Source organism: Centroberyx gerrardi, chromosome 22 (genome assembly GCF_048128805.1).
Source record: "Centroberyx gerrardi isolate f3 chromosome 22, fCenGer3.hap1.cur.20231027, whole genome shotgun sequence".
Taxonomy (NCBI): domain Eukaryota; kingdom Metazoa; phylum Chordata; class Actinopteri; order Beryciformes; family Berycidae; genus Centroberyx; species Centroberyx gerrardi.
The window spans coordinates 13,617,203-13,637,263 of NC_136018.1; the positions used below are offsets into that span (position 1 = coordinate 13,617,203).

A 20,061-nucleotide genomic window follows, 5' to 3' on the forward strand; every position below is an offset into this window, starting at 1 on the left:
TCAGGAAAAGCTCCTCGCTGACAACCTGAGGAACATTATACAGGCTACGTGTAGACAGACTTTGACTTAATCAAGTGCAAGTTGTAAAAATCATTTGCCATTTTCAGTGTTTCAGTAGCTATATGGGCCCCTCCACAGCCGCTGCCCCCTCCTTCGCCTCCCTTTGTTCTCTCCAGCTCTAATAGGTTTTCCCCTGCCACACACAATTCACTTTTTTCCTTTTCCCCAGCTCCCCGTTCCCCCCCTTTTAGTGCAGTGCCCAGTGTCGACTGGAGCATTTGAGCAATTTGAAATTAAAGCAAACAATGGGCAGGCACTCCCAGGGACCTCTCGCTCACCATATTACACGGAGGACGCTCGTGTGCTCTTGCGCATTATTGGCAAGTCATTACGTTTCTCTGGAAACCGAGAGCGGGAGCTCGCTCAGAGGAATCGGTGATGCAAGCAGCAGCTGAGTGCTTGGAATAGCCTCTGTGTGTGTGTGTGTGTGTGTGTGTGTGTGTGTGTGTGTGTGTGTGTGTGTGTGGAGACGACCATCCTTAGCAACAGCAAGGGGATGGTTTCAAATTAAAACTAGATATTGACAGGTCTGTTTTGTAGCCTGATATGAGATTTTCAAATGAATGTCCATATCATATTTTTTAAAAGTTAAAGGTATCATGTTCACAATGAAAGCTTTTCAAAATGCCATCTCATAAGCTGTGAATAAGGTCTCCTGTCAGGCTTTACCCAACCTTGTGCTCAAGACGCCATGTGCGGTCTCCAGAACAATTCTTTATCATGTTGAAATGACTGTCAAACACCAGATATTTCAGTAATTTAAAAATGACAAACTTCCAGCCTTGTCTTTTTGACTGTTCAGAAGTGGCTGAGAAACAACACAACCTGTCTCTACACAGCTGAACACTGTCACCGAACAGCAGCTTGGTTTCTTACATTAGCCCTCACACAGAGTAGAAAAAAAGAATCCAGTGTTTTTGTGTTAAGGCTGCGGGTTGCAGGAATTTCTCTCATAGGGCCACTCTCTAAAAAAGGTTTGGGAACTCCTGCTCTATATGATAATCTAATTAGGCTCTACAAATGTAGTAAATCAATCCGTAGCCAAAACCCAAACGATCTTAAATATCAGCGATTATTATTTCATCACTGCCTATTCATTCTATTTAGAAATATCACTGTATAATCCTTAATGCAAACCTAAACCATGCATTCATTAGAAACCAAAACATTGGATTGCATTTTTTTTCATTATCAAATGAATTGACACTGACAGAACTCCTAAAAATTCAATTCAGCAAAACATCTTGTTGTAGTCTGTTAAAACTGTAAAAACTTTAGAAAGTAATTATTAATGTTTCTTATGGATGCCATATTGCCACACCAAGTGATGACCTGTCATTATGAGCAAGACTTGATAAATAACTTAATGATCATTTGATCATGAGTTATATGGCTTACTGAGCAAATACTGTTGTTTTGAGGACAAAGCAAAAATAATATTGTATATCCACAAACAATCCATCTTTTCAAGACTATGCATAGCCTACTTACAAATAGCCTAGATTAAATCATACAGTCGGAAAACGTTCTGCATTGCAGCTTCAGAATGAATGGTTTGGCCTGGACCTACTCAAGTTTGCAGTATGCTAAGCCTATTACAATAACAGTTGACCTTTGAACCATTTTTAAGTCATTCAAAGAACCACTGTTTTCTGTATGTGTAGATGTGAACATACACAAATTACCCTCAAAACCAAAAAAGGTGTTTAGCAATGCAAACCGTAGGCCTGTTTTTCAAAAGCATCTGCTCAATGCAGCAAAAATCCGTCTTTCTACACCGATTTAAGAACGCCTATACATTTATATTCCAACTTCAATTCCTCTCCACACACACACGCACACACACGCGCGCACACACAGCTATTTTCTGAAAATCTTGCTTTTAATTGCTGCTTCACTTGGTATGTCTTTAGTATGGGTTATACCATTTTTTTTCGCTGCCTACCTCCATGCTGCTGCAATGTTGACAACCAACAGTAAAAATCAAGTGAAACAGCCGCATGGTTCTACAAAGTTTCAAAGCATCTCGGCCATGTGGAACCAAAATGGCAAGGCGCTCTCTGGGAACCAATTGCATCCGTCCTTTACTTGATGTCAGAGGCACGCAAACACACGCGCGTTACGTGTTACGCACTTCCTGTTCCCGACGAGGTCCCTTCTTCTCGCTCGCGCCGAGAAGTGGATGTTTTGGTGAAAAATACGTTGTCGAAAAGAAATGTAAACACGACTAAAACATGACATTTCGACCGAGTGGAACCTAAAGCGGCATAGCAGGGGAGAGGGGGGCGTTTTCCGCAAAGCTTTCGGTTCATCTTTGTCGTACTCCGCATGTCCGCTTTCTTCGTAGATGGTCTCCGGCGAGCGGTGTGTGGCAGCGGACGACGACTTCTCGGTGAATAACATGAAGGAGATGATTGGAGGTTGCTGCGTTTGCTCTGACGAGAGAGGCTGGGCGGAAAACCCGCTGGTGTACTGCGATGGACACGGTTGCAACGTTGCTGTGCACCAAGGTAAAAAAAAAAAAAGTGTTAGCAACTCTAGTTAGCGGCTAGCTTGCAAGCTAACGTTGTCTGGTTGCAAGGTTATGGAGCCCGTCAGGCTTGCCCTGCTTCGCCTCCGCTTGCTCTCATCAAGGCCAGGCTGAGGTCAGGCTTAATTCATGCAGCAGGGCAGTTAGGCGGTTTTGCCTGGCAGTTAACGTTAGTGTATCTGTCCTGATATGTAGCAGCCGCTTTGAGTACAGATTTGAGGCCTGTAACAAAAGAGTGTTTTGTTATTGGCAAATTTACTCGCAAATAATAGGGCTTTATCTTAGCTTCCCGTGGTAGTTTGAAAGCAGGGTTACTAAACTAGTCCTCACTACAAGCTCACTCAGATGACGTCCTGTGTTTACAAATCAAATACCCGTGCATACGCCCATTACGCATACACTGGGCAAATATTTGAATACAAGTCAGCAACTTTGAACCGGTGCAAATGCATGTTTGCACTTGCAGTGACGTTGTTTTGTTTACATGGCTGCAAGTCAATTAGAATGAGTGGACTGTTGAATTAACTAACCTATCTTGTAGGGGCATGTCACCTGTGGCCTAAGCCTGCATAGTATCTTTAAACAAATCTCTAGTCACAGCCACGTTATACAACAAAAAACAATAGGACTGAGATTAAGTTTCAACAAATTGTGACTTTATTTGAAGTTGTTTGTTGTGTGGTTTGTATGTTAACTTCTTCTTTGTAATGAAGTCACAAAACTGTGTTGGCTAGATAGCCTGTCAAGCTACATGACTCTACATGAAACATTGTATCAGTTTCGATAAGGTCAAGTTTGTCTTGAAACTAGTAAGAGTGTTAGACAGGAAAGTTGGTTTTATTGGACGGTGATATTTACAATATCAAACAATGTTTGATATTGTAAATATATAATATATGACAAGGTATGTTTGACAAACATACCTTGTCATATATTTGATCACATACTTCATTATTATAGTGAATGGGACACACAGTGTATGCAGAATACCACAATCAATAGCTGGTTGACACTGTATGTCATTTGTACTGCATGTCCAGCCACCAAGTTCTTCAGTTGAACTCAATAACCTTTGCGTGTTTTGTTCTCAAAAATCTGGATTATAGCTGTTTATTCCATTGGATTATGGGCTCTGGTCAGATCAGAGATAATCTGAAATTGTGTAGAAATAGGCTATTTAAGATAGTACTGCCATATTTAGGGTAGCACTGCCTGTACTGACACTTTTTCTCAACAAGGTTAAGTGAGTTTTGCAAGCATCAGGGTCAGTTCAGGTTATAGCACAAGGTCAGAGGGACTAAACGTGTTTTTGCTACTGGAACTCTAGTCCAGCTCACAAATCTCTTCTGTTGCTAATACAGTGCCAAAACACGAAGAAATGAGAGAATTGAATAAAATATATGAAAATATCATGATGATGATGATGATGAACAAGCCCCGTCTTGCCCTCTGTGGCGCTGTTGGAGAAGACCAGCATTAACAGTCGTTCTGGGTGTGTTATATTATCCCCACTTTGCTACTTTTTCTTGACCTTTCTCATAGAAATTTGCAGGGGAGGTCAAGTAAACATTATTGACTATTTGAACACAGCCTCTCTTTATGTGGTAGAGGAAGCTTGATGACATGACAGAAACACATGCTCTGATAATCTGACCCAGCAGTTATTAAAACAATACATTAGAGCTCGATGATATGTTGTCAGTATTCTGTATTTTTTAAATCTCCTTAATGCTTTTTGATAAAGGATTGATAAAGATTTTGCTTTTCTCATTGATGCCCATACTTGTTTGACATTTGACAATGCATTATCAGTGGTTCTGGTTTTGATCTATGGGCATGAAACATTTTCTAGAGCTGGGGAACTCTGTCAGCTGTCAGTTACAGTGGAAAAACAAAAATGGCAACATTGGAGGCCCAGTGTTTTTACAGGATATTGGCAATATGTTCAACAATCTATCACAAACCCTGTTCAATTCTGCATTCGAGCCGATTTACTTCAAAACATTGTCTTCCATCATGTGTGAAGAAGAGGAGAATAGAGATAAAATGTTGTGATATTTGTAAATAGGTTTGTCAGGATTGGTCTGTGCCTGGCTGTGTTATTATGGTTATTTTATCTTTGGATGTGAATGTACATTGTGGAATAAAATGTGATCTTTTGTTGTGGTTGTGATGTCTGACTGCTTTGTCTCACTTTTCCATCCCTCCCTCTCTCTCTCTCTCTGCAGCCTGCTATGGCATCGTGCAGGTGCCCACTGGTCCGTGGTTCTGCAGAAAGTGTGAATCTCAGGAGAGAGCAGCCCGCGTGGTGAGTCAAACAGTACACCCATTCATCATCTGTGTGTAAACTTCTGGCATAAAAGACCAGGGGCTCACTCTCTGACAAAAACAGTCGACAATATGTCAGAACATACTATTGAACAGCGATCAGAAAAGATGGGCGCGATTGCGGAGCGTGGCGAGGGGGTAGCTGGAGCATGAAATGCAGAAAAAGGGGTCGGCAAGCACCAAATCGGCATGCTCTTGTAGCAAGAGTAAGACCTCGAATTCAAGTGCAAGCAGGAGATGTTTTCCTAACACATGATGTTCAGTAATGTGGTTGATGGACAAATTGTTTTTCCAATTGGTTCTGGATTGTCAGAACAGTTCAGGTAACACTGACCTTACACTAGACGACATTTGAAGTGATTTCACAGTTTTAGACAAATTTCGGAGTCTGAATAAAGTCGGAATAAAATCATGGCAGTTGCTGCATGCTCCCGTCACCACAATCGTTAGGCGGAAAACTCAGTCGGAGCCATCTTAATGCAGTCTTTTTCTCGTCTTGACCGTTACGACAAAATCAAATATGTTTAGCCTAATATTATCTTAAGTCTTTAGTCTTGGCTCAAACAGTGTGTGATTGTCAATGAAGCGATTTATAATGTTACACTGTCAATCGCCAATAGGTGCACTGTCTTTGGCTGACATCAGCACCTGTAGTGACAGGTGATGAGGATCTACAGACAGAGTAGTAAACACGGTGATGCCGGCAGGGAAGCACAAGTCCCGGTTCCGTTGGACCGTTTAATCGGAGGAGAAACTGGTGGAGCTGTGGAGAGAACGAGAGTTGATCTCTCTCTTTATTTCTCTCTCTGCGTGTTGTGTATGTGTGGTTTGCTGTATGTGTGTGTGTGTGTGTGTGTAGATGGTGGCGGAGGGGGATGTTGTAGCTTCATTCACACAAACATCATAGTCCATTATCCGTGTTTGTGAGCCTGTATAATCCTTCACATGCACTGAAAGCCTGGAACTACTACCAAATCTGTGAAAAATCCTGCAGGTGTCTTTTAATGTGTGATGCTGCACGATTCTCAGTCTTAACAGAATCTTAAAATATGAGCAGCTCTAGGACTAAAAACTCATGACTTGAGACAAATTGTTGTTAAATGTGAGTGTGTCAGACTAAATGTCTTCTAATGTATGGCAGGCATACATGTCTTATAAGTTGTCAGTCACAAAATACATTAATTGGGATTTTCTAAATTTAGGAACCTCTGAATGTACAGTGTTGTCTTAAATTACACTGTGTATCACAGAGCATTGTGATTTTATTACTGACTGTAAAGCTCACGCCCATCATTGTGACTTGATTACTTGGATTGATTGGCCTGCTCTGTCCATTCTGAGTGTGATTGGCTGATCACTGATCCAATCACTGATTGAAATTATGCATTTTACCCAGACTTTTTACTAAGAACGGCACATTGTTTACAACAATGTTTAACAGATTGTCCTTATGGCTGCGTGACATAGCTGACCTATCCTTGTGTCATAAAAGCACAGGCTTTATGCAAATATAGTAATTACAACTTAGCGTGTGCCTGATGACTGAGGTGTTTACTTAACTATGGCCACGGCACATGAAAAGTTTGTCATTGCGGCAGCACAGGCTCTGTCTTCTGTCCATTATATTGAAGGCTGTGAAATTCAAAACACAATGTTACGAATGAACTATCAATGCCAGATGTATGACATGCCTATGGTACTAATGTTCTGCTGACTGCCGCAAATACTCTCGCTAACTAACTTGCTCATACTTGTTATGGCATACCTACATTCAACCACTTTTCTGATCCAGCAATTGTAACTTTTTTTTTTTGATTGGGCAGTTGAACTTGGTACAAAATGTTGAAAAGAGCTGAAAGAGCTGGTCTCGCTTGGTGAATTTCAACTGATAATGAGCTGTCAGTCAATTAATCAATCAATCAATAATCAATTTTTATATACCTTTATAAACAAGATTACAGAGTGCTTTACAAGAGATGAAAGAGCAGTAAAAGACCTCAGAGTGGAATCGTAGGACACACCATATCAGGGAATCAATTAACAATTAAAAGTGAGAGAATAAAAGTGAGTCTTCAGACGTTGTTTAAAAATATTAAGGGAATCAGCCGATCTAATACTTAAGGCTGTTTTATGGTTATAAGACAAGTGTCGACAGGTGTCTTACGAAAAGTGTCAGACGACACTGAGGCATTTATGCTCAAACGACGTATCGGGAGACGTCTGCACAAGCTGTATCAAACACGCACACAAACTCCACCATAAAAAAACAACAACATTGTAGCACAGCTTAATTACTGTTAATGCCACATGTAACTGCTACATTTGTTGCCACATAGAGCTACAGTAGCTAATCAAGTTGACATTATAGTAAATTAAATGGACATAATAAGCTCAACGTTACCAGTCACAAAGACCTGTCCAGCACTGTTTTGCTGCCAATACGTCCACACCAAGAGCTGCAGCAATTTTCCCCTAGTTCATTGTTTTTTGTGTGTCTTTAAAATCCCTCCGCGACGAGTCGCGTCACGATCGCCTTTTAGATGTAACCTAGTCCGTGGTATCATCAGCCCTTAGTTTGAGGACCTACAGGATCTCACAGAGTTATGAGGACTCAGCAATTCAGAAATGTACTCTGGAGCTAGAGCATATAGAGCTTTGTAAGTGATTAGCAAGATTTTGTTAACAAGCAAGCAGCTATATTTTGGACTGATTGAAGCCAGGTCACTGCAGATTGGCTAAACCAATCTGTGCTGCAGTAATAAAGTTGCTATGACACAAAGGCATGAATTAGGCTATTCTCTCAGTTTCTTGAAAAGACAAAATCAGTCTGACCATGGCAATATTTCTCAACTGTACAAAACAACACTTAAGAAACTGTTGATGATCTCTTGATGAGAGGCCAACAACAACAACAACATGCTGAAGAAAGTTTTGTGACATCCAGTCCTTAATGGCAAAGAGACAGTCCTTTTAAAATAGCCAATCTATTAAAATAATTTGGTTTCACTGACGAAAGTTGAGTATCGTCTGCGTAACAAGGAAAATAAATGTTTAAACTACAGATGATATGACCCAAGGGTAGCATGTAGAGAAAATAATGTGGGACCAAGAATTGAAGCCTGAGGACCCCGCATGTCAGCAGGGAAGACAAAGAGACAAAATCACCAATAGATACTGAAAATGACCAAGATTAAACAAGAATCAGTCAAGTGCAGTCCCGGATATACCCACCCACTCGCTAAGGTATCAAATGCAGCGCTAAGGCAGAGCAGTGCTAACATGGCGCATACGCCAGCATCAGCATGCATTAAAGTATAATTCGCAACTTGGAACAGAGCAGTTTCTGTACTGTGCTTCTGGCGAAAACCAGATTGGAATTTATCAAATATATTATTATTCTCAAACACCTCTAAGAGTTGGTTGGAGACCACTTTCTCAAGGACTTGGGAGAGAAATGGTATCTTGGAGATGGGTCTATAATAATAATTTTGTAAGGCTGATGGATCAAGGTTAGGTTTTGTTTTAGCAGAGGCTGAACACTAATTTAACCAATTCATAAGCCAATTTGAAATATTCAGGGACACAGCCAGAAGAGAGGGAACTATTCACCATATTAAGTAAGGAAGGGCCAAAAGCACCCATGACCTGCTTAAAGAATTTGGTGGGAATGACATCCAGCGGACTGGGTGACGGCCGCATATGGGACACAATGTCTGTGAGACCCTGAAGAGAAATTGACATAAACTGGCTCAGTATGTATGTATGTAAGTGTGCGATATAGCAACAGCAGAGGTGGAGGGCATACTATCAGATCTGATACCCTTGACTTTGTTGACAAAGAAGGATAGAAAAATCTTTCACAGTCATCAACCGTTAGGTAATACTTTGTTTAGCCAAGGTCTACTGCATGTGGACTTGATTGTACTGGTCTGCTGTTGGACTACTCCCATTTGGCACTTATGTAGCAAGCTTTGATTTTTCTTCGATTTACTCTGCTTTTGTGTGTTGTTGTATGGTATTTGTCTGTACCTTTTGTGTCTGCCTTGATGCTGCTTTCGTGGCCCAGTTGCCTTTGAATGAGATTGTTAATCTCAGTGGGACTACCTTGTTAAATAAAGGTTGAGAAATTCACCCATCGGCACAGAAATAGACTAGAACAAACATTACCGAAGTATAATTTAACCCAGGTCTCTGGGGACATTCAGGAAGTGAAGTTCGCACCTGATTTGGTCTAGGGTATAGACCAGACAGTGTAGTTAACACTAACACATCTCATTGCACCTGTCAGCAGTATTGACACTCTGGGAAGCCAGCATAGGGTTTTAGCTTAGAATATCATCAGTGTTTGTAAAAACAGAAGAAAACTTACACAAAACTCTGACATTTCAGATTCAAATTCAGAAAACCTCATGGTCTATCTCACTGCATGGAATAGAATATTGTCTTCGGTGTCATTTTTCAGTGAATGTGCAAACATTCACAACATCTATCCTTAAAGATATTATAAATATACCCATATACAAATATTTCAAAGGAGCAGATTCTCAAATGGTTAAATTGTGTGCAATTTCATGGTACTATATTGGTAAAGTTAGTGATGTGCAAGAGGGAGACCCAGTTTCAATTCCCACTTGAGCCACTAATTTGCCGCAGGTGGTGTAAGGAATAGGGAGATGGTCCTTCACCCTGGTTGTACCAACATTTAATCTTCAATGACAGCAAGCATCCACCCTGCTGAAGTGTCCTTGAGCAAGGCACTCCTCAATCCCTAAAAGGCTCCAGGGGTGTTGGTCTGTAGCTGACCCTGACCTCTGACCTTCCTGTGGAGGGGGGCAAGAGAAAGGAGAATTTCTCTTTCAGGGATTAACAGAGTAAAAAGTGCTGGTGTCCAGAGAGAGAACATAACCTAAGCAGATGAAGAAGTTACAGTTTGTGCTTCGTTAGACCTGTGCTTATGTCTTTGTCTTTTTTCTTCATTAACATGTTAAACCAGGCTTCATGTATAACCACTGCCTGTTTTCCACCTTGTTAGACAATTAATTTTCATCCAACAATGTAGAGTTATCATTTATTTGTATAGCACTTTTCCAAACAGCGCTTTACAATAATAAATAAATAAGCCAATAAGCCAAAAGTGCCAGACAGAGTTTGAGCAGAATAAATTTAGCAAATGCAACAACAATAAAATGGGTAAAAGCAAAGTATGTGAAAGCCTGTGTTTTAAGCAAGGTATTTGGAGTAAAAACACCCTAATTGTCTTGTAATAGTTTGTTAGAGAGGCCGCAGTCTTTGTCATGTAGGGGAAAAAATTGGCGGGAAGAGGAAGACGGAAAGAAATAAGGGACACATGGAGTTCTAAACTCCATCCAAGGCTCCCCACTGTCAAAGCAAAGAGATGATTGAGTCGGCACTGAGCTCTTAACCTGTTAATTGTAAGGGTGATGATAGATCACATAGCCTACACTATTCTCTTTCTGACACATAGTTTAGGCCTTCAGATGAGGAACACCAGTTGATTCGTGTTTGTGTGTGAAAGAGAGTGTGTGTGTGTGAGAGAGAGGGTGGGTGTGTGTGAGAGAGAGAGAGAGTGTGTGTGCGCACGGCTATGTCAGCCTATCTAGAATTCCAGAGTTTAGGGGGAGTGGAATGGGCCTGGTCCGTTAGGCTGAGGAGAACAGCAGAGATAATTGCCTGACGACATCTATATATTTACACACACGCACACACACAGGGAGAAATAAACAGCCTTAGGTGGCAGATATTGAGGGTGTTTTACAGGAGAGGTTCTGGCCTTCTGCCAAAGTCAGCGCCACATGCCCAAGTTACCTCACATGCCCGCATATTTGACATGCATTTGTATTCGTCTCGACATAAGTGGATATGATCTGTTGTTTCTCACCTGTCGTTTCTTCTTTTGTCCACAGAGGTGTGAGCTGTGTCCACACAAAGATGGAGCCCTCAAGAGGACCGACAACGGAGGTAGAATCCCTCTCAGCCACGCACATGTACATGCACATACATGCACACATGCACACCCACAGATTTGTGGTTGGGCTCTTGCGCATTTTTGTCATTAATTGCATGTCACGGGCAGGTTTAAGGGGTGTGAGCGTGCTGGGAGAGTTATGTTGCTTTTGGTTGTGTGTGTGTGTGTGTGTGTTGCTTCTCTCTGCTGTCCTTGCCAGTCCATATTTTATGAGTGTGAGTGAGTGTGTGTGTGTGTGTGTGTTTATGAGGGGGCGGGCCAGGATGGGTATAGTGCATGGCCTGTGAGGAGTCTCCTCTCTGGGTTCATTGGGAGGTCAGCTTGGTGGAGACTGTAAATATTCTCTGTGTCTGTGTGTGTGTGTGTGTGTTTGAGTCAGTCAGAGAGAGAGGCACAGCTGTGGGATTGTGTCCAGGCCTGCAGGGAGGCATCAGGACAACACTAACACACACCGTTTTACTACTTTCTCTTTCTTTTTACCCTTCCCATGACCCCTCTCTCTCACTCTCTCTTGCCCTCTCCTCTCTTTTTCTTCCCATTTTTCTCTCTCACCCTCTCTTTCCCCTACCCTCTTTTTCTCCGCTCCTGTCTGTTCCTCTTCTCTCGTTGATCTGTGTGGTAGTTGCTGTTATTTCAGGTGGGACAGTAATAAAGCAGGGCAAAGGGATTAGTCTGAAATGGTGACTTGATCCATGATCTCAACATGTGTTTCATACGGCAGAGAAGAGGGAAAGGCATAGAGAGACAGAGAAAACATCCACCGTTTCCCTCTCATGTTATCTTGTTTAGTTGTAGGTGGCCAGTATATAGGAGCTTTTCTAGGACCAGGAGTAATAATTTCATACAAAGATTAAATTATTCCACACACTGAAAGGCTTCAAACCTGTTCTATTACATCTTAAGTAATTCTTCTCTAGTTTGTGGTTGAATACTTTCACCTTTGAAAATATTCTTGTTTGTGCGGATAAGATTTCACTTTCCATGAGCTTCATTACCTGCTACAGTCAATAACATAAGTACTAGGGGGGTGAGCCAAAGTTCGTCTTTTTTCGCTGGTGTTTGTGTCATTGTTTCAACATGGTTTAACATGGACGGCCATAAAAGCCATTATCAAGAGCTGACAGACTTTTTTTCTGCCTCTTTTTCACTTTTTGATTTGAAAACCATGCTACACTGCAAATGAGTTATCAACAAAAGTTAAATTCAGTGCCTCAACACTTGCACTTTGGACCCTGATTAGTTCTCAGAATAAGGGATACTTTGTTAGGTGTTTGGGGGTAAAAGTGTGAGTGCTTGGTTTTAGGAGGAAGGCTGTGCCACTTTTATAGTCCTGTTTTATAGGCCTCTTCCAGATTCTTGGAGGGACTTCAAAACAACAACATGCCCCCATTTCACACCCGCTCCCTCCCCTCCGTCCCGCCCTCTGCCCTCCCTCCCCCTGTCCCACTCACCAGGTCAAAGGCAGGTCAGGGGTTCAACTGTAAGTTTAAGCCTGTTTTTGTTTCCGCTATGGGGAAAAACAGACACCTCCAGCGTGGCAGGAGGCTCCCACCTCCGTTTGACCTCCCGTTCACCTCCTTCAGCTCCTCCTCAACCCCTCGTCAATTCTGCTGCCACTCTACCATGCCCCCCTGTCATTCTACTGCCCCTAGTTTGTCTTCAATGGCAGGCAGCTGTGTGTGTGTGTGTGTGTTAGGGCATCAATAAATGACTATTTTATTATTGATTAATCGACTACTAATGTACAATAAAAAAATTAAAAAAACTTTTGCAGTTGAACATTTCAAAGTTAAACTCAAGTTTTCACGTGGAATGTGCGATTGTAACCAAAACTACAATTCAGCATATTATTTCCCGAGTCCAGACCAAAGTAAGATATTGCATTACAGCTATCACTGGCTACATTTATGTAGACCTGCCGACCTGTACACATTTTGCGTAGAAGCTCAGCATCTTTCTATCAAAGTATGCTGGAATGAGTTGTTACTCTAAATTCCTCAAAAAGATGCTTCTGGTTTTTGTTTTACCCAACTGATAAAATAGGCTATTGTAGCCATGGCATGAAGCTGGAGTGATTGACAATGCGTATGGTAATTTCCTCAGCTAATCAATTCTCTCGACTTTGGTATGTCCCCCCAAATGCTGGTAAAATGTCTTAGGTGGATAAATCAATACGGGTCACCTGCCACACTGGCCAATAAGATTTTGAGACAATAACATTTTGCATGCCTTGATTACATACAACTTTTGGTGTTTGCCTGAAGTGCTTGGTGGATTACATGTATTTCGAGTTGGCAAGTGGTTCCTAACAATTCAGAAAAGGGTTGAGTCTTATTTTATGGGGTATGTACCTTTACTGATAAACAAGGCTATATCAGATTGACAGATTTTTTAATGGAGTTTGACCTGACATTCTTTCCATACGAGAGGGTAGGGTTGACCCCTAAATTAAGACATAGCAGTGCCTATTCATTGTTGCCAACCAGCTATAGTAAATGTAGTTGTCATGAAGAGCTCATGTATATGTATGCAAAGAATGGAGAGTTATAGCAACATCTTGTTTTGAATAGAGGCAACAGCTTCAGGGTCTGAACGCTGTTACTCAAAGTCAAACTGACAAGCTGCAGTTATATGTGTCAGCTCTCTGTTGGAAGGTGTAAAAAGTGGGTCTCAGTCCTGGTCCTTGGCACCCAGAGTGCTGATTTTCTATCCTATTGGGTAGTTAATTGCATTCCCCTTGTATACCAGGTGTAAACAAGTCCCTGATTAAATGGCTAGAATGAAAACCAGCAGGGCTCTGGGTCTGAGGACCAGGATTGAGAACCATTGGTCTAACAGAATGGTATTGCCTGTTGTTCAAAATAATTAAAAAGTGTAATTGTCGATATTTTTCATTGATTGCACAGCTGTTAGTTTGCCTACATATGTACTCTATTCTTTGTTAATTTCGTTTTAATAACTTAGCCTAACTTTTACTGCCAGTTTTGTTGAACTACTGTACTTGGTTAAATATGTATTTGACTGACTGTTCTTCACTGTGTATGTTTGCAGGCTGGGCCCATGTGGTTTGTGCCCTTTACATACCTGAGGTGGAGTTCGCCAATGTCTCAACTATGGAGCCTATAGTACTTCAGTCTGTGCCACATGAGCGCTACAACAAGGTAACAAATTATACATGATACACTGGTAGACATCCCAGAAAACACAATCAAGGCACAGATACATGCATATGCTTTCATTCTGTATATTATTAGAATTGTTTGTCCTTCTCTTAATTAAAATATGTTTGCCTGACTGTGTGTGTGTGTGTGTGTGTGTGTGTGTAGACATGTTACATCTGCGAGGACCAGGGCAGAGAGAGTAAAGCAGCCACTGGAGCCTGTATGACCTGCAACAAGCATGGCTGCAGGCAGGCCTTCCATGTCACATGGTGAGACCCGTTCACATCACAGCAACTTCACTAGCCAGAGATAGTGGTCATTTTATTAAGTTCCTGACTCGGACTCCAGTAAGCAAGTCGCAAATTTACTTGAGTCTTGACTCAGATCTCTATACATCAACTTAAAAAATGACATTGTATTTATAGAGTTGCAGGATGCATTGCAGCTTTGAAATTATTGTAAGCATAAAAATTCAGGGCCCATACAGGACAGTAACTCTTTTCAAATATTAATGCTACCAACACAAGCTTTTACATTTTATTATGTGAACAATATCTTTATGTGAATGTGAATGCAGGGTTGGTAGCTTTAATTTGTGAAAACCATCCCACTATGCATTTTAACGATTATAATGACAACGCAAACTTGAGTAAATGCCAATCTACAAGTAGTTCTCAGTACTTTTGGCTGTGGTGTTGTGATACTTGGTCTGGTATAGTATCATAGGTTACTCTTTTGGTAGCGTGATAACCCAACAAGTTTGAGCTATTAAGATAATTTTCCTTTTCTGTTTCCCACATCCCTTTGGCTTTCGTTACATCACTCCTCACCATCCCTGCTCCAGTGCCCAGTTTGCTGGGTTGTTATGTGAGGAACAAGGATCCGACGCCGACAATGTCAAATACTGTGGATACTGCAAATACCACCACAGCAAACTGGTAAGTGTCCCCTAGCATTCCCATTACATGTGGAATGCCTTGCGCACATATTTAAACATACCAAATCACATAATGCATCAGTAATACATCAGTATCCAGTATCTCATTAATCTCAATTAAAACATTTCCTCATAGTCTTAACCTATTTCTGTACATGTGAAAACTAATTTGATGAAATGGGCCTTGATATGACCCATATTTGTACATTGACCATGGACCTTGACAAAGGGTTAGATTTTTGACTTTTGTACCGTTATGGCATAAGATGACAAATCCTCATTGGCTACACCAGTCATCATATAAGATGTACCTGCTCTTGGCCTGCTGAGGCAGCAGTGCTTTTGCAAAAGAACACTATGAATATACTGGTCAATATTTGTCCCTCACACATGACAAACCTTTCTCAATAGCCTTCATTTGTCAGAGCCATCCATACTCTGTCTTTCCTCAGCATTGACTTCAGTCTAAAACTACTCTGACTGGTGTGTGTATTGAGGGCTTGTCGCAGTCTCTGTGGTTGTTGCTTGTGATTATGTATGCATGAGAGTGTCTTGAATGTGGGCTGTCTGGTAACAATTTGGACTTGGATTTCTCTGGTATTTTTTCATCTTGTTCTCCTAAGTACAAGCAGGGTTGACCATGTAGACATATTAACACACACAAACACACACTCACACACACGTCTACCTGCAACACAGTGGGGAATACCTTTCATCTTGTGAATGACTTGACACTCCTCTGCCACCACTGAGAGGGGAGCCATCATTTAATCTGCTCTTGCTCCCACCATCCCCTCTCCCCTCTCCTCCATCCCTCCCTCCGTCAGCCCCTCTCCTCTCCTTCCTGTCCTTCTCCTCAGTAGCGCTCCTCTCCCTCCCTCCCTCAAATCTCCGACCCAACCACTCCATCTCCTCAATACTTTTTTGAACCATCTCCCTCCTTTCCTGTTCCCTTTCCCCCATCCTCCCCCTCATCCCTCCGTTATCCTTCTCTTTCTTTCCTGCCCCATTCTCTCCCTCCCTCAGTCCCCTTCCTGTCTCCCTCCTGCCCCTTCCCTCTCTCCCTCCCTCTATCTTTCTCTCCCATCTGCTTCCTCTTCCACTAGCCCCACCCAGCCACCCCTCCTTCCACCCCTTCCCTCTCTCCCTCCTGTCCTTTACCCTCCTACAGACCCTTTCCCTCTACCCCTTTCCCCTCTACCATCGTCCTCATCTCCTTCCTCTCTTCCTGATCCGTCTAATCTCTTGGACAGTCAGCGGTGTCTGTCCATTGCACATCGTCCTCTCCACTCCCTTGTGTCTTGGTACTAAGCCAAGACCGGGCGCAGCGGGTTGGGTTGCAGGTGCTGGATTGGGTCCCTTGAGTCTGGTTTTCACTGCAAGGTCAAACAGGGCTAACCAGGGCTTAATCATTATTTATGTCGCTCAGTATCCCTGGAAAAGAACATTTCTGTGTTTATCTCTTTGGTTTCCAATAGAACAGTCCGGTCGATTGGGCTATAATATCGGGTAAACAAATTGTGTTGTAGAAGTGGCTTTAGTGTTGTTTCCCCACAACTAAAGGGATGGTTTCAATGGAAGGTTTTAGTGTCACATGGTATGATGCAGTTTGAGAGGCGTTTGATGATTCTAGGCCTTGGAGCCACACCAGAGTAGACCAGGCACCAGGGGATGTTTTAGTCTGGGGCAAGGAGAAATAGGATAAAGCAACTGGGATAAGGGTACGAAGTAGAGTGATTAGTAGGATTTAGAAGAAAAATATTAACTTACTGAGAATGGAAGTCAGTCTGTCCTGGTCAGTCCTAACCAGGGATTTTCAGTTTTCTATTCAGGTTTTTAGATTTTTGGCATTCATTACTAATGACAGATTATTGGTTTGAGTCCATGATCACATTCTGCCTAGTCTGCTGTGGTCTTTTTGCCTTTTCATTAAGATCACTGGTACCAGACTTGCCCCCCACTATGTAGTAACCAGCATTGTGAAAAACTAATAGCTAAATAATTCCCAAGCAGCATTGAGTCGAAATACGAGAGGAGTGACAGAGAGACACCAAGGAGGTTCTATATTAACTGGAGGATGAACGGAAAAATGGCCGCCCATTCATTTGAACGTAAGCTGCTCACCCAGCGCATACGGCAAAAAAGTTTTTTTCTTCCTGGTTTACTTCGGTGATGTGCGGCCCATGGAGCATACTCAGTAGTGTCTGCTTACGTACCCCCGCCAGAAGTAACGCGCCCACGAGCGAGCCCTGCCGCGTTCTCGCCATCAAGTGAGCAGGTCGGGAGTGAGCGAGCTGCAGGTGGGAGCGTGGGAACGGACAGTTTGGTGGGGGAGGGGCAGCTGTGAGAGCAGAGTAGAGAGAGAAGGAATCTCCTAAAGTTCATATTCGTCTGCCCCTCAATACTTAATGTTCATTCAGCTTCAACATGTAGATCTAACTTAGTTTTTTATTTGTAAATAACCTATTCAACTTTTGTAAGAGGATTTAGAAAGTTATGTACAAGATGGAGCTGTTATCTTCGACTCAAACAGGCGTACGTAATTAATCCAATCGAAAATACATTACATTCTGACATTTAAATGCAGCTTCAGTTCCTTGCTATTTTATTTGAGTTACTTAGCAGAACTAGGTAATGAAAATCATGAGTTGGCCCTGTATCCTTGTTCAAGCATTTACAGCACTTTGCCATGGTAGTTTGACAAGATGTCATCATACAGTTAGTTATCTGTCAAAACTAAATGTCAACCTGGTTCACTTCCCTACACAGCAGCCACAAACGCTTGTGTTTAGAAACACAGTGTAACTCTGACTGGCAGCTAGACTCACAGTCACTACCATGCAAACAGGTTAACCACACAGCACCATACAATACTGTCATGAAACTGAATTAGAAATCGCATACAGGGCAAGTTATTTAATATCGTTTATTTAAAAAAATTAAAAGAACATAAAGTTAATTCACAACGAAATACAAAAGTGATGAATAGCATGACTAGTTGGGTTCCCCAGACAGACCTGTGGAATACATGTCAAGTAGGCTAAAAACAAGACTAATAGTTAGCATGAAGAAGCACAGAAACACACCTAATCCCAAACCTCCGTTTTCGGTGATCTGTTCTTATCTGTACATATTAAATACCAGTGGGCTACTCATGTAAAATACTTAATATCTTAATAAAAGCGAAGCCGGCCTGTACGAACACAGCTGACAGCCGGAGCAGCAGAGGAAGCAGGACGCTCGTCCCCGATGCAGAGCTCAGAGGCGCATGCTTGGCTCGTACCCTGAGGTGACGTCACACACAAAAAACAGCCTTTTATACGGCTCTGAGTGATTTTTAAAAAAAATGGCTTTCATGATTAAAAAATACATAATTGAAAGAGTGTTTTAAGGTCTTGTGTGGTATTGTAGGTATCTTCTTAACAGTTTTAGAGGACAGTCTTTTACAATGGCCGTCTATGGGAAAAACGCTTTTTGGGCCGCAGGTGAATTTTAGGCTGCAGTTCCACCGTTGGCCACCATGCCAAATTGGCAGCAAGGCTGAGACCTGACACCTGGGGGCTGAGAGACACACAAAATCACACAAACACGCAACAACTGGATATGCAAAGGGCATGTGTTTTTTAATACACACATGCTCATACTCTCATTCACTGGAGACCTCCTGTTGTGTCTCAGATTTTCTTCCACCCCTCCATTAGTTAACAACCCATCACACACACATATGTACGTGCACACACACACACACACACACACACACCAGTTGGGGGAGGGAAGCAAATACGTAGAACGCGAGCATGATTGAACTATTAGAATTTTTAGAAGGGTAGTAGGAATGGAAAGAGGGTTTTACAGTATCAACACACAGACACACACACACACGGATGACATTTTGCAATGTTAACAAATGCTGATGGAAAGACTCATGCTGTTATATTGATCGCGTTTGAATGGCTTTGGACGGTGGGGCATAATGTCATTAAGCTGGGATTGTATGGATGACAGGAATGTACGAGAGAGAATCAATGATGAAGAAAGCAATGTTGTTAGCAGAGTGGATTTCATAACATATTACTTGATGAATGTTTATGCCATGTTAGCAACATATGGTATTTGACTGGACTTAGTCACCAGCCAAATCTAATTTCAAGCCTAGATTTTCCCTGTTTAGACTCCACCACAACGAAATTTCTCTTTGGCTAGAGGTTTCGTCGATACTAGGTAAGAAGAATAATTTTTCCCCCATTTCCAAGCAGCATAAATGCACCCGTTGATGCATGAGCATTAGTTTTTCAATCAACTGGACTGGGTGTTCCTGGCACACGACTGTATCTAGTTACGGTCATCTTCCATGACAGATTGATCAGCAATCCTTGTTGCATAATTTTATATTAGTAACTGCTCTTCCACAGTAAACCCAAGTTTACAACTCAGTTAAAAGTACTATTCATTTATTTGAAAGTATAATGAAGCTGTCAGACCATCTCTGTAGGAAACAAGGTGCAAAAATAGTCAACCAAAATTTTGTTTTGAGGCGAGATTGAGTGGTATAAATAACAAGTTAGTCCTGTCCGCCTTTTTGGCAATGTGGTAAAACCACTTTTTTGGACTTTTTCATTTTGTTTTTGGACTGAAATCATAATGTAGATTGTAGGGGTAGGATTTGAGTGTCCCCCAATAGGATTGGTGAATTATCAGCTCTATATTGTGTGTTGAGGACAAAGGGACCAGGGCCTGTATGTAACAAGATTCTCGACATGGAAATCCAGATTTAGAAGTTTTTTAAGGTCAGAGATAGGCATGTGACTAAGATCATGAGCTTGAAGTGAAGCCAAAATATTGCAAGTACACTGTTCCACAGAGTCACCAGTTTGTCTCTGACTCAGTTTTACATGTAAGATCAAAAGAAACCCTGTCTGTGGTCATAGATCAGTACTTTTGAAAGTAGGCTGGATTAACACAGGCCTCGATCTATGGCAGGAAGTAATCTGGCTGTAGCTGTAGCTGTTAGTTGCTATGGTAACAGACACTATGTTGTCTTTTGTGGTGAGCAAGTTGG

General features: G+C 41.8%; 1 protein-coding gene across 1 annotated transcript in view; it reads left to right on the forward strand.

Annotated features, from left to right (window-relative positions):
• The first annotated feature begins 2,205 nt into the window (after positions 1-2,205).
• mllt10 (MLLT10 histone lysine methyltransferase DOT1L cofactor) overlaps positions 2,206-20,061 on the forward strand; it is a 47,938-nt gene continuing 30,082 nt past the window's right edge. Inside the window, exons 1-6 of the mRNA XM_078291437.1 lie at positions 2,206-2,570; positions 4,819-4,898; positions 10,843-10,897; positions 13,956-14,065; positions 14,231-14,334; positions 14,910-15,003. Of these exons, the coding sequence (XP_078147563.1) occupies positions 2,408-2,570; positions 4,819-4,898; positions 10,843-10,897; positions 13,956-14,065; positions 14,231-14,334; positions 14,910-15,003 (606 nt within the window). The 5' untranslated portion in view covers positions 2,206-2,407. The remainder of the gene's footprint in view (positions 2,571-4,818; positions 4,899-10,842; positions 10,898-13,955; positions 14,066-14,230; positions 14,335-14,909; positions 15,004-20,061) is intronic.